The sequence below is a fragment of the Nyctereutes procyonoides genome, unplaced genomic scaffold (genome assembly GCF_905146905.1).
Source record: "Nyctereutes procyonoides isolate TBG_1078 unplaced genomic scaffold, NYPRO_anot_genome, whole genome shotgun sequence".
Classification (NCBI taxonomy): domain Eukaryota; kingdom Metazoa; phylum Chordata; class Mammalia; order Carnivora; family Canidae; genus Nyctereutes; species Nyctereutes procyonoides.
This window is the reverse complement of record NW_026575052.1, coordinates 50,099,146-50,113,406: the sequence shown is the minus strand read 5'-3', so window position 1 is coordinate 50,113,406 and position 14,261 is coordinate 50,099,146. Positions and strand designations below refer to the sequence as shown.

General features: G+C 36.5%; 1 protein-coding gene across 1 annotated transcript in view; it reads right to left on the bottom strand.

Annotated features, from left to right (window-relative positions):
• Positions 1 to 9,549, bottom strand: part of PFDN1 (prefoldin subunit 1) — a 68,851-nt gene extending 59,302 nt beyond the window's left edge. The window contains exons 1-2 of the mRNA XM_055332478.1: positions 9,472 to 9,549; positions 6,890 to 7,056 (exon numbers count right to left, since the gene is read on the bottom strand). Of these exons, the coding sequence (XP_055188453.1) occupies positions 6,890 to 7,056; positions 9,472 to 9,504 (200 nt within the window). The 5' untranslated portion in view covers positions 9,505 to 9,549. The remainder of the gene's footprint in view (positions 1 to 6,889; positions 7,057 to 9,471) is intronic.
• Between the last annotated feature and the right edge of the window lie 4,712 nt (positions 9,550 to 14,261).

Sequence of the window (14,261 nt, the reverse complement as noted above, 5' to 3'; positions counted from 1 at the left end):
AGAGATGGTAACCAGAGTTCCTGGCCAGGACAATAAGAGAACATTCCCTCACATATGTCTATTCGAACTCAAAAGCTAAAAATAAATTGAGCATACATTCTTCACAAAACCACAGGCACTAATGGTGCATGCAACAAACTGCAATCCTAATCATTCCTTCTGGGCAAAGGGTATTTGTAGCGCATAGCAATTCTTGATACAATAAACAGGAAAGAATACTAAGAAGTCACTACCAAGTGCGTGTTCACATACATGGACTGACTTTTCCCCTTTAGGTCAATATTTTTTCTTAGCTCCTTTTGGATGTTTCGTTAAGCAGATTATGTTCCTTGACATGACCATTTCAGTCCTCTCTCAAACAGATTGGATAGCAAATTGTTCCTAAATTTGCCATTGAGATAAGTGGCAGCTAAAATCAGAAAATTCTCAGTACAGCTTAACACTGAATGTTTTTCATTTCAGAGAAACTCAGCTGAAGTCAGTTGCAGCAAATAATTCCCAAATGACAAAGTAACGTAGTTCAAGGTTACTGTTACCTTAACTTTTATTTACATAAGGAACAAGGTAATGATACTTTTCATCCTTCCCTCAGTTTACTAAATCAATCCTTATCACCAACTGGAATACACTGTAGTATCCTCTTGTGTTGCTGAGTAATTGCTACTTTCGTGCAACAAAAGCAGGTTTTGTTTAATCCTTTGCCAGTTTTAAAAAAAAAGTCAGGCCTTTTGATGTCAGGAAATACAAAAGCCAAGTCCTCCAAGTAACCAAATGAATCAATTACATTTACATTTTTAAATCAAGTTCGAGCCTAAAATATGTAACCCTACAAGGACACATTAAATTAAAAATTTATTTTTGCATTTTTCTACATCCCAAGCTAAGAATAATGGACTTCTTTTCCTTTTTTACAATAAACTTCTAATTAGCACAACAATTTTTGAATCTAACTTCCTGTGTTTCAGTGAGTCTGGATTCTGGAGGACATGGGAGGGGAGGAAGGGAAAGAATTATTAAAAGTACTCTTCTGAAGAAGAAACATAGCTATGTAATTCCTACGCAAATGTTTGTTAACTTCCCCAGGCGCAAAAACAGTGATGTCATCCCACACAGCCTTACAGCAGAGTTATAATGAACATTTGAGTTTTTAAATCACTGACAACTTAAGGAAATTAAGAATATTACTCAAAAATCTCCTCTCCCTAGAGTATCGCATCTGTGAAAGATGAGAGTGTGCCCATCTGGGGTCATATACATACTCAGTATCAACAAGACTGAAGTCATTTTTCCCTGCACAACAGGAAAAGTTGGGTTTTTCCCCCCTTAGAACTCTGAGCAATGAAAGCCAGGATTTTAAATGGCTCTGTATAAAAACACAAAAAGGGTGGGTCACAGTCTGTTAGTAAAAGCAGTTCAACATCAAGAACCCCTCTTCCTTTAAAATGAAATCTAAAAAACAATTTTCAAAGGTAAGAACTCCTTAGCTATCTTTGCTTCATTTTTTTCTAAAATACAGATTACCTTTAAAGAAAGCATACAAGGAGTAAAGAAAGCATACAAGGAGCCAATAAATTTATATCCGTAGTGTGCTCTCACAACAAAAATAATGTGCACATTTTTTCTCCTATAGTAATCACTAAATAACCAAACTTGATTCCAGTAAGAATATAACTATTTTTACCATAACATCAATAATATTTACTGCACCAAGATTTGTGGTTTATTTCCTAATCTAGTACAACTATTTTGCTGGCTTTAAAATTACCTCAAATTGACTGGAATACCAACTCTACAGTTACATGAAATTGTAAAATGGCTGCAAAACTGGAGGCACCATGACCATGTCCTTCTATTAATATTTAACATATCAAAACAGAGAAAGAGCAAATTACTTCAACTTGGCTTTACTCAATGTCATGATTCAAATTACAGGTCAACATCCAAACTAACAAAATCACAACAAACCCAACATAGTATTTTAAACAAAGGGTAGTTTAATCAAGCTGTCATGAAGAATTCATTAAATCCTAATTAGTTAAAAAGTTGCTCAAATTTTAAGATTTTTGTTGTTGATGTTAATTTGTTACCTATCAGGAATATATCTACTGTTTTACTTTCTACCTGTGGCACAGTTATCTTAAGTTCCACACTTCTGGATCTTTCAACCATTAGAGATCAACCATCAAATTACTTCAACAAGTAGAAATAGCAACACCGCTCCCAAACAGCAATTTCTGCATTGCTAGACACTTATCTAGTTGGTAGATTTATACCATTGTTCATTCTTAGTTCCTTAAATGTAAAAAATACCCACAGAATGGTGGCATACCTCTAAATTGGTTTAAATATGGTACAAAGTTATTTTAGTTAGGTTCAAGTTTTAAAAAGGCACTAATCATTCTTCTCAAAGGTTAATCTACTCAAGTTCATCCCATATTAAAAAAAAATTAAAAGCTTCATTTGTCTATTTGGAAAAGAAGAAATTTATGTAATGCTCAAGTAAAAGGACATTAAAATTATAGAATAAACTTGACATCACACCTACTGCTAATAAAAATAAGTCTGACATTTATTCTAATGATGGTCCTTCCAAATACCAGCATGGTTAAATGTCCTTTACATGTACTTTCAAATATAATTCTTATTTTTAAAAAATACTCTTTTATTTTCTAGTGTGTACAGTAAAAGGGAAGAAAATCCCCATAAACCATTATAAACTGTTCTTATTCATGAAGATACAAGAAACATCCATGTAATATTTGAGAATTATGTCTATTCCCTTCTTGCATGCTAGAAAGATGCAAAGACAAACACTTGCAACTATTCAGACAGATAATTCCACAGTTGTAACTTTCATCATAGTTCTCAAAGCAGTATGGTGAGGTCAGCTCACAAACAGCTTAAGTAGCCAAACTAGAAATTGGTGGTAGTAGTATCAGGCTACATAACAGCCTCTCCAAAGAATATGAAGTAAGAGAACTAAAATGTGCTGGCAACACGCCAAGAGACTGGATGGAATATAGCTTTGAGCAATGAATATGGAGAACTTACATTCTATAGCAATTCATCATCTCCTACCCTGTAGCTTGATTTTTCTTGCTTAAAACCAAAATTAGCTGTATATGAGAGGTATTTAACATTACCAAATTTCTCCATACTTATGACTTGAAAGACATGTGAGCTTGCAAGATTTGATTAAAATAAATACATACCCTATAAAGGAAAATCTGACTTCCATCCTATATGAAAATGAGGAAGGAAAAAAAAAAAAAGAAAAGAAAATGAGGAAGGTAAAAGAGACACTATTATACTGATAGTATTCTGCAGAGTAGTCTTTATTCTCTAAGGATTATATTGGCCTCGGTATAATTCTAAAGGCTTCAGTTCTTCTATATTGTCAGTTGTGAATGAACATCTCTGCAACTGGTTGGCATTTAGAATTGTTCAACTTTCTTGGTAAATTTGAAGAATTAATCCTGTCCAAACGACAGAAATAACTCCTCTGACCTTAGTCAAAATAATATTACTTATACAATTTCACCTTTGTTGAATCATATTTTATTTTAAAGATTTCATTTATTTGAGAGAGAGAGAGGACAAGAGACTACAAGCAGGGGGAGCAGAGTATAAGCAAGGGGAGAGGGAGAAGCAGACTCTCTGCTGAGCAGGGAGCTGGATGAAGGGCTCAATCCCAGGACTCTGGGATCATGACCTGAGCTGAAGGCAGATGCTTAACCAGCTCAGCCACCCAGGCACCCCTGTTTAATCATATTTTAAAAGAGAATAAGAAAGCCTAATTCTTAATTGTCCAACTTTCTAAACTCATTTTCTTTCTAAAGAAACAAAAGAAAATGCAGTTATTTTAGGCAAGGGAAAGAATTATACTCAATTCAAATCAAGACACATTTAACACCTATTTTGTGCCAGACATTATATCGAGAACTAAGGCAACAAAATATGTATATGGTCTCACAGAACTGACAACCTAGTTGAGAAAAATTATCCACTTAGAAATCAATTGTCTCTCTCTGTTTCTCTCTCTCCCCCCTCTACTAGCTATAGGAACAAAAGCTCTGCTATCATCCAGCAAAGTATAAATACGTCTGTAAGGGAGGACAGAAAAATCTTCAGAGAAGATGAGCTGTGTCTTGAAGGATAAGAATTTCACAAGGAAAACAGGATACTTCAGGCCAAGGGTAGAATGAGTAAAAGCAAGAAAGCATAAAAACCTGTGTGACAAAGCCCTGTGAAAAAAAGGTAGGGGCAACCATTTCTGGTACATGTGCTAATTACTACTCTTCTACCTTCACCCATGACAGACATTACTAATCCCACGTTTAAAGCCCACATGTGAGTCAAACTCCTTCTCAAGAGATAACTCAAAATCAATGGAAGAAGTCCATGACATGAAATTTACATGCTATCTCTAAGCTTGGGAAAAGAAAGTGGCAGGACCTGAGGTGAAGGGGGTACACTGAGGACAGATTATGCATGAATACGAATGATAGATTAGTAAATTTAGATTTTATCCTGTGGGCATCAAAGAATTTTATGAAAAATATGGACGTGATCAATTTCAGCAGATGTATAAAGAGTGCATTTGGACAAACAAAACAAAGGCAGAAAGAACAATCAAAATGCTATTGCAATAATCTAGGCAAGATACAATGAAGCCTGAATTTCATCAATGGGAAAAATCTACTGCAGGTACTAAAATAAAAATGGAGTGTCTAGGATTTTATAATTCATGGTTTTAAAACAGCTTGAGAAAAATTAGTATTCTAACTAGAATTCCCAAATAATACTCAAAAAGGAAAAGACAAATTAAGGTAAAGACTAGAATTAAAGAAGTGAATCACAATGATACTCAAGATTACTCAAGACTATAAATTCAGAAATAGTTATTTCAGGTTTAGCATCAAAGGAGAACATCCTCATGACCAGACTAATACTCAGCAAGTCTTTTCTTCCTGAGGGCACTAATACTCTAGCCAAACAACAAACGCTATTCACCTTACATGCCCCTACAATGCAGGGTCATATTCGCACTCCCAGTAGGATACAGAAAGCACAAAAGTCAAATTGAAAACCAAAGCTTGAAATTATGTAGGCTTCACTTTATCCAAACATTTAAAACTATATATTTCTTTTACATGAGATAAATCTTCCTGAAATACTACTACTGTTTTACTGTTAACTAAATAATATCATAGCCTTTTAACTCTAGACTTCTATGTGTAGAATACAACCTATTTGTAGCACTTAGGGCGGTATGCAAAAAAAGCAACTACCCTAGCACTTCTGCACAACGTTTAATAAATTAAATTATTCTGATTAAAACTAAAAATTTCATTATAGCTCAAAAGGCCAAAGACAGTCAAAAGAATGTTGCTATTTTTGGCAAAAGAGATTCTTTAACTATTGCAAAAGCTAATGTTGTGACATGAAGTCCAGGTGTAACATGTTAACAAACATGCTATAAAAGCTAGCATTACTGTTTTAACACCAAGGATATTCACATTAAAGATAAAATTATCCTGTAGTGAATGCCAACAATGCACCTCATACTACACAGACAGATATTTAAGGGTTCTACTTTGTTATCATCCCAATTATTTCGTGTCCCAGTAAGCAAACTCTAAAAGTGGGATTCTCTTCCTCTAAAAATAAGCTAAAATGAAAATTATGAACTACAGAGATAAAATTTATTTGTAACACATTGGTTATGCTAAGAAAGCAAGTCATGTGTTTATCATAATATATCTCTTTTCAAAAAGAAATGGAGTAGCTAGTCATGAGCACAGTCTACTTCTCATGATGTCATTCCAAAGCCATTACTAAAGGTTACACATGTTATGCTTTCTTCAAATCAATCACAAAACAAGTCATCCTAAGACTAAGGTCAAATTCCACTCAACTAAAAGATCCCCAAACTTGTAGTAATGGTCCACTCACTAAATAATATTCAAAGACCAAATTCCAGAAAAACCCTCCTCTTGCACCTCCCCCGCTTAAGAAAAAAATCAGTCTTCTCCTTTTAGCTCATTGTAATGGAATGTGACCTGTAGTTAAAGGCTTTTCCATTCCTTATTTACTGCTTAGAGAACACGAAGCAGATCTATTCTCCCCTTGTGAGAGATGCAGTCTTTCTCAAATTTATCTCGTAAAAGAAAAAAAACTTCAATGTAGGTGGTTAATAGAACAAATAGAAGGAAAACAAGCTTATTTGATTTCTCATGTTTGATAGAATGACTGTATTTAAATGATATACAAATCTTTATTTTTATTTTACAACACTGGTCAAAGACCTGAAAGATCCATATTTTGTACAACTCCTAATAAATCAGATAGGAGGATAAGGGAAGTTAAAACTACATCTACTTAAATCTTACACACAAAATTACATCTTTTCCTGACAAGTCATATATTTGTCATTGAAGTTATACACTTAAGTACCTATCTGATTATAGAAAGAAAAACAGGAAAATATTTAAGAAATGTACTTCAAAGTCTAAAATTAAACATATTTATCTGGAGTTTAGTTAGCATTTTTTGAAAGGAGGTATCTGACTAGATGATCCTCAAAGCTACTCAAAGTTTGTATATTTTAACCCAAGGTGTTTTTTTTGTTAAGATTTTATTTATCTATTCATGAGAGACACACAGAGAGAGGCAGCGACATAGGCAGAGGCAGAGGCAGGCTCCCCTTGGGGAACCTGATGAGGGAGTCAATCCCAGGACGCTGGGATCATGATTTGAGGCCCTGAGCCCAAGGCAGCCATTCAACCACTGAGCCACCCAGGTGCCTCTTAACCCAAGTTTTAAAATGAACAAATTCTGGACAAAAACTCTCCCATTAACAACCCCCTTAAGGATATATTTTACTTACATTCTTCCTACACCTTCATACATGTTAGTCTCATCTACCAAAGTCATAATCTCTGTATCTGTAAGATGTGCGTGCTTTTTCGTTCTGTTTAGCTGTTCAATCTGTATGTCTGCAAGCTTCACCTTCTGTTGAGTGTCAATAACTTTGGCTTGAAGTTCTGTGAAGGCCTAACAAAAACAAGCCCTTGATTTAGTGGGTGAAACATTTTATAGGAGACACTTAAATCCAAATATATTAAAATAAAGCATGCTAACCAGAGACAAAGCTGTTAAATTTACCAACACAAACATCAGTAAAAGTCAATGATTGTAAACAATCAAGCCACCATACTAAATAATGAACTTATCTTGTCCTGAGAAGATGCAGTTTATTTGAAGCAGAACAAATGCACATTAAATAACCATATGAAGGAGCAGGTGTCCAAGGAGTAATAAAAACAATAAATGCAAGAGTCAGAGGATGAAACCCAGGGATTCAAAACAAGAACCGTAAACACAAGGACTTACTTCATTTGTGTTACATGACTAGGTTTCAAAACACTTTCCCATTATTTGTTTGAAATACTAACAAGGGAATATTAACATGAGAACACTGAGGAATTACTAATATCTCATTTAGTCCTCTCAATAATGCTATGAGTTAGGGATGGCAGTTTCATCATCACTCTTTACAAATTAAAGTAACAAATTTATTAAAGAGATATAAGTGGCCTGCACAGAGTTCAACAACTATCAGGTGAAAGATGGTACTTAAATCCATTTCTTCTGACCCCTAGTTCAGGAATGTTTGTATTCTACTGTCTACAGTAATATTCAAAATACAAATATTTTTGAGATAAAGATTAGAAACAAAGAAAACAAAGCATTGGTAGAATTGCATCATGATCTTCATACACAAATACCAAGCCAAATTTGACCCCTCGTGTACACATCTCAAAGATAAACAGTTCTTGGATACTCTTGTTTCAGTTTGGGAATGACTTTCAGATGCTGTCAAACTTATGCCTTAATAATAACATTTGTGACTGCAATACACGGCAAAGGCTACTACTTAACTTTTTTCTGATTGATGACTAGTAAGTTTTTAAAAACTAATCTGGGGAGACCGGAGGTGCCTGAAATTTCCTATTAGTCTCCACAAAAACAAAAACAAAACAAAACAAAAAACAAAAAAACAAAACAAAAACACACACACAAAAAAAAAACACCAAAACCTTATAAAGATACTAGAAGAAAAAACCTTTAAACAAGTTTCCTTTTTAGTTAATTAGCCGTCAAAACTATCCAATTAAGGTCTCCAATCATTTGCAGTCATTGTCCAAGGGTTTCTATTAAGAAACTAATTCAAATACCAGGAGGTAAGTCCATTCACAGCTGTATTCTATTGCTACTTTCACTAAACCCTGATTTACATTTGAACCTTAACAGAAGAAAGCTAAACTTTTAGAATGCGTTAAGACTTCTTAAGATGAATTTTGTTTTGCATGTAAAATTCCAGGTAATACCTGATTGTTCAGTACACACTTTGTTAAGGAAGCTGGTATATTGTTTAAACTGAGATGTTAGGGTATTAGGGAACACCACGTTAAAGACTAAATTTACACGTTTCAAAAGAAGAAATACAAAAAGCACATTACATACAATCCACAGAGCAATAACAAATAGCTTCATTTATTAGGAGCAACAACTATTTCAGCTGTCCTAGTTCATATGCAAAGGTTGACCAGAAGTAGTGTTAAGACGTAAAATTTGCTCTTCTGGAGAACCTAAATTAATAATCAAAAGATGTGGCGTAGAGAATAGTGGATTCTAGTCCCAACTTTTGACTAAATCTTTTCTGGAATTCAGTTTCCTTTTCCAGAAAAAGTACAGTATTAAAGGAGGTAAGGTCCAGGATCCTTTCCGTGACAAGCCTTAGATGGCAAAAAACATTTTGAGTAAAACACATTTATAAGCAACTGTTTGAAGAGAGAAACCCAAATCCTTCTGATAACAATTTTATTTGGAAAATTTTACGGACTCTTCTTTTTTTTGACAAGTCCTTCAAGAAAAGGGGAATAGAGGGAGGGCTGGGAGTTAAAGCCCTGAGTTAAAGCATTGCTATGAAACTATGAACGGTACGTAAATATTGCGACCTTTTAAAGTATGGGATCGAGTAAGTGGCCTAAAAACACTGGGTGGACTTGAAGTCTTCCAAAGCAAATGAAGTTTTAGAATTACAAATGCCTCAGCTCGAGCAAGCTCTCCGAAGGAGCTCCAATTTGAAATGCTATGGAACTTCAGGCCTTGCTATGGAACTGAAGGATCCACACAACGAAAAGGCTCTGGCGCTCAGAACGAGAGGACCCGCCAGCCACCGGCCCGCCAGCCTTATCCAGACTAGCCCAACCGGCTCTTACCCAGAGAGCTGCTCGCCTCCCGCCAGCCTAAGACCTAGACCCGCCTTAGGACTCTGGGAAATCACTCCCCAGTTCCCTGGGGCCTCTTCCCTTCCTCAGGATTCGAGCCTCATATGATATTCTTATCCACAGTCCCCTTAGCTTCCCAAACAGAAGCCTCTGGCAGGTCAGGGCCCTCTTTTACCTTCTTCAACTCCAGATCCACGGGAGCCGCCATCTTGGTTCACTCGGTGCGCTTGCGCAGCCAGAGTCAGAAAGAGGGTGGGGGAGGGGAGGGGCGCGCCTCCTTCTGCGCCTGCGCATGAGTCGGACCAGCAGGGCTTCTAGAAATACTGGAGACGCAGGTTACGTCTTCCTCCACGTGACTTATCAGGCTTGGCACACAGGTTTTGAGTGTGGTTTTAAGCGCTTTGACAAATAGCTTAGTTTGTGCTCTTGAATAGAGTTGTATGTAGATAAGGCCAAAACGTCTTCAGGCATTCATTACTTCAACGAGTCCCTGTGCTCTCGGGGAAATCCGAGAATCAACCTACACCTCAAGAATGCCAGTATGGAGAAATCCAGAAGTTTTAGTACGTGTTCTTCCAAAGAATGTATTTCTACTGAAATCTGGTGGAAGACTTTCTAGGCACAGTGGTTCTCGAGAGGCCAAATAAATTTGTTAAAAGAATACAGATTCTCTGTGGGGTACCTGGGTGATACAGTCAGGTGAGGGTCCAACTGGGTTTCTGCTTGGGTGATGATCTCAGGGTTCTGATATTGAGCCCTGAGTTGGGCTCCACGCTCAGCAAGGAGTCTGCTTCAGATTCCTCCTCTGCCCCTACCCCCTGTGAGAGTGTTTTCTCTCTCAAATAAATAAATCTTACTAAAAAAAAGAATATAGATTATCTGGTCCTTATCCCAAACTTAATGACTTAAAATCTTTGAGACTGAGGCTTGGAATTTTGTGTTTACACAAACACAAAATGACCTGATGACCTGATGCAAGTCTACCTGCAGACTACACTTTGAGGATCTGCTATAAAAGACCTGGCAGCTGAACCAGAAGAATGACTAGTAGTTAGACTTTTAGAAAATAGAGATGGAGGTTTTGCCTACATTAAAAATTTGAGAGGGAAGAGAAAGGGCAGGAAATTTGGAGCCAGCCAGATCTGAATTCAAAGCTTGCTCTACCTGGAGCCTAGGTCTGTCTGGTTCCACTTCAGTAGCTGTGTGACAATAGAGTTTGCATCTTCATTTATTTTTTTAAAGATTTTATTTATTCATGAGAGACAGAGAGGCAGAGACACAGGCAGAGGGAGGGAGAAGCAGGCTCCATGCAGGGAGCCCAATGTGGGACTCGATCCCACGTCTCCAGGATCAGGTCCTAGGTGGTAGGCAGTGCTAAACCGCTGAGCCCCCTGGGCTGCCCCTGCATCTTCATTTAATTGGAGAGTAACAATACTGACCTCACAGTGTCATTGTAGGGAATAAGTATGACCAAGAAAAGCTCCAAGCATAGCACCATGCTCACAGTAGGTACTCAATAGTTAAGTTGACGTAGTTAGCATTATTATGTTTGTCTTTCAAGTTCTAGGAAGCAGGCCACCTCTTCCAATATCTTTTTGCTTTTTTGTATGACTCATCACACAGACCAAAAATAATCTTTCCTCTGAACTCTCTCCATGGCTACATCCATTACTTTCTCAGGTACATGATACTTCCTACCTGGAAAAAAAATTCAGGGGCACCTGAGTGGTTCAGTTGAGCATCTGACTCTTGGTATAGGCTCAGGTCATGATCTTGACTTTGTGGGATTGAGCCCCGAGTAGGGCTCTTATCTCAGCACAGAGTCTACTCCAGATTCTCTCTCCCTCTCCCTCTTTGCCCCTCCCTCCAGCTAATACTTGCTCTCTCTTCCTAAAATAAATAAAATATTGAAAAAAAAGTTCTTAGTAAACTGTAAGCTCCTTGAAATAAAGAACTATGAAATAATGGTTCTCCCACTTATACCCAGGACACCTATCACAGTACCTCACAGGGAAGAAATACAAAATAAACAGTAAGAATGAATTCTTCAGAAGAAAATTTGTCATTTTGCTCTAACTTGGTAAAGAAAGAAAGGCCTGGGGAAGCCCAGGTGGCTCAGCGGTTTGGCGCCTGCCTTTGGCCCAGGGTGTGATCCAGGAGACCCAGGATCGAGTCCCACGTTGGGCTCCCTGCGTGGAGCCTGCTTCTCCCTCTGCCTGTGTCTGTGCCTCTCTCTCACTGTGTCTCTCTCATGAATAAATAAAGAAAATCTTTTAAAAAAAGAAAAGAAAAGCCTAATTCTACACTGAGACCTTCTTAGAACTTCATTATAGATAATAAATAAAATAATTACTGAATATTAAAATTCAAAGAAAGTCTCAGACACTTTCCTGTACATTACCTCATGAGATTTTAAAACACTCCTCATAGAGACATATGTAAAGTAAAAGTTAGAAGCATAGGCTAAGGTATCAGACAACTTGGGTTCAAGTACTTCCTGCACTATTTAAGAGCAGTGTGACCTTAGGAAAGAATCTTCTCTCAATTTTTCCAATCATTGTTCCTTTTGCATACCACTCTTTCCTTCTGAGTTCAATTTTCTTATTGATGAAGTAAATCCTTTAGTAGATTCTTTCAGGAAGAGGCTTAGAGAATAAACTCTTGGCCTTTATGTTATGGGTTTGACTGTGTCCCCCCAAAAAAGATGAGTTGAAGTAAATCCAAACGTCATCTGTTTGGAAATCAAATCTTTATATTGGTAATCAACCTTAAAGTAAGGTTGTTGAGCTGGCCCTAAACCATTATGTCTTAGTCCTTCAGGCTGCTATAATAAAATATCACAGACTGGGTGGCTTATAAACAGCTAACGTTTATTTCTTATAGTTCTGGAGAGTGGAAATTCAAGATCAGGGTGCCAGCACAGTTGGATGACGGTCTTATTCTGGATTACAGACCTCTGACCTCTTTCTCTGTGTTCTCACGAGAAAAGGTGAAGGATCTCAGTGAGGTCTCTTTTATGAGAACATCAATCCTATTCATAAGGGTTTCTTTCTCATGACTTAAGCACCTCCCAATAGCCCCACCTCCTAATGCCATAATCTTTGTGAGTTAGGATTTCAACATATGAAGTTTGGGGGTGCACAAACATTTATACCATAACACAATGACTGGTGTCCTTATAAAAAGGGGGACTTTAGACACAGACATAGACATGTACAGAAAGAGGACTGTGTAAAGAGGTAGGAAAATGCCATGTGAAGATTATAGTTATGCTTCTGGCTCTCAGAAGCTGGAAAAGGCAAGAAATCCTCTATAGCTTATAGAGGGATAATGACAATGTCAACATCTTGATTTCAGTCATCTAACCTCTAGAACTATGAGAAAATAATTTCTGTTGTTCTACCCAGTTTGTAGTATTTAGTTATGGTAGCCATTTGAAAGTAAAATACTTTGTATATTTAAAATTGTCTTAATTTCACCCTTCATTTTGAATGACAGATTAAATGTGTACAGAATTACAGATTCACAATTATTAGGCATTTTTCCATAGTCTTCTGGCTTTCACATACTAATGAAAAGTCCTGTCAGGCTGCTTTTCATGATTTTTTTAGAAATTTGTCTTTTCTTTGGTGTCTTTTTAGACATTCACTTTGTTCTAAGTTCTGCCCTTCTACCCATGGCTGTGTGTGTGTGTGTGTGTGTGTGTGTATTCTTTATTTTTCCTGTTTGGGACATTGTATACTTCTTTAATCTGAGGATTTATGTTAATCCTGAAAAAATGTTCAACCAGTAATTCATGGAATATTGGCTTTCCAGCATTTTCTGTCATTATTCCTAACTAGAATTCCCATTAGAAATATGTTGAATCATCCATATCTCCTAGCCTCCATTTTATACTATCTATCTCCTCATGCTGAATCTTGGGTGATTTATTCAATTTTCTCCACTAAGTTACTAACTCTCTCTTCAGCTATGTCCAGTTTACTATTGGGGTTTTATTTGAATAACTATAATCTTTAATTCTTAAAATTCTATTTGACCCTTTCATGACAAAAACACTTAACCAACTAGGAATAGAATGAATGAAACGACTTTAACATAATGAGAACCACATATGAAAAACCCATAGTGAACATCATATTCAATGGTAAAATACTAAAAGCTTTTCCACTAAAATCAGGAACAAGGCAAGGATGCCCACTTTCACCACTTCTAGTAGTGGATGTCCTAGCCAATTCAGGCAAGCAAGAAAAGAAATAGAAGGCATCCAAATTGGAAAAGAATTAGTAAAATTATCTCTGTTCACAGATGAAACAACCTCATAATTTGAAAATCCTGAGGTTTACACAAAAAAATTGTTAGAACTCATAAATGTATTCAGCAAAGTATAAGGATACAAAGTCAGCACGCAAAAATCATTTGCATTTTTACACACTAGCAATAAATAACCTAAAAAGGAAATTAAGAAAACAATTGCATTCACGATGTCATCAGAAAAAAATTACTCACAAATAACATAACAAAGGAAATGAAAGATTTGTACGATGAAAACGACAAGATGTTGCAGATGGAAATTTAAAAAGGCACAAATAAATAGAAAGACATTCTGTGTTCATGGATTAGAGAATTTAATATTGTTAAAATATCAGTCCTACCTAAAGTGATGTATAGATTTAATGCCATCCCTATCATAGTCCCAACAACTTTTTTGCAAAAATAGATAAACCCTCCTGAAAAGCATATGAAATCTCAAGAAACCCTGAATAACCAAAGCAACCTTGAAAAAGAGGAGCAGAGCTGAGAATTCACACTTTCTGTATTCAAACTTTATTACAAAACTACAGTAATCAAAACAGTGTGATACTGGCATAAAGACAGACATGACTACAAATGGAATACAAAGGAGAGCTCAGTAGGATGTCTGGGTGTGCAGTCAATTGTCAATTAAGCATCTAACTCTCGGTT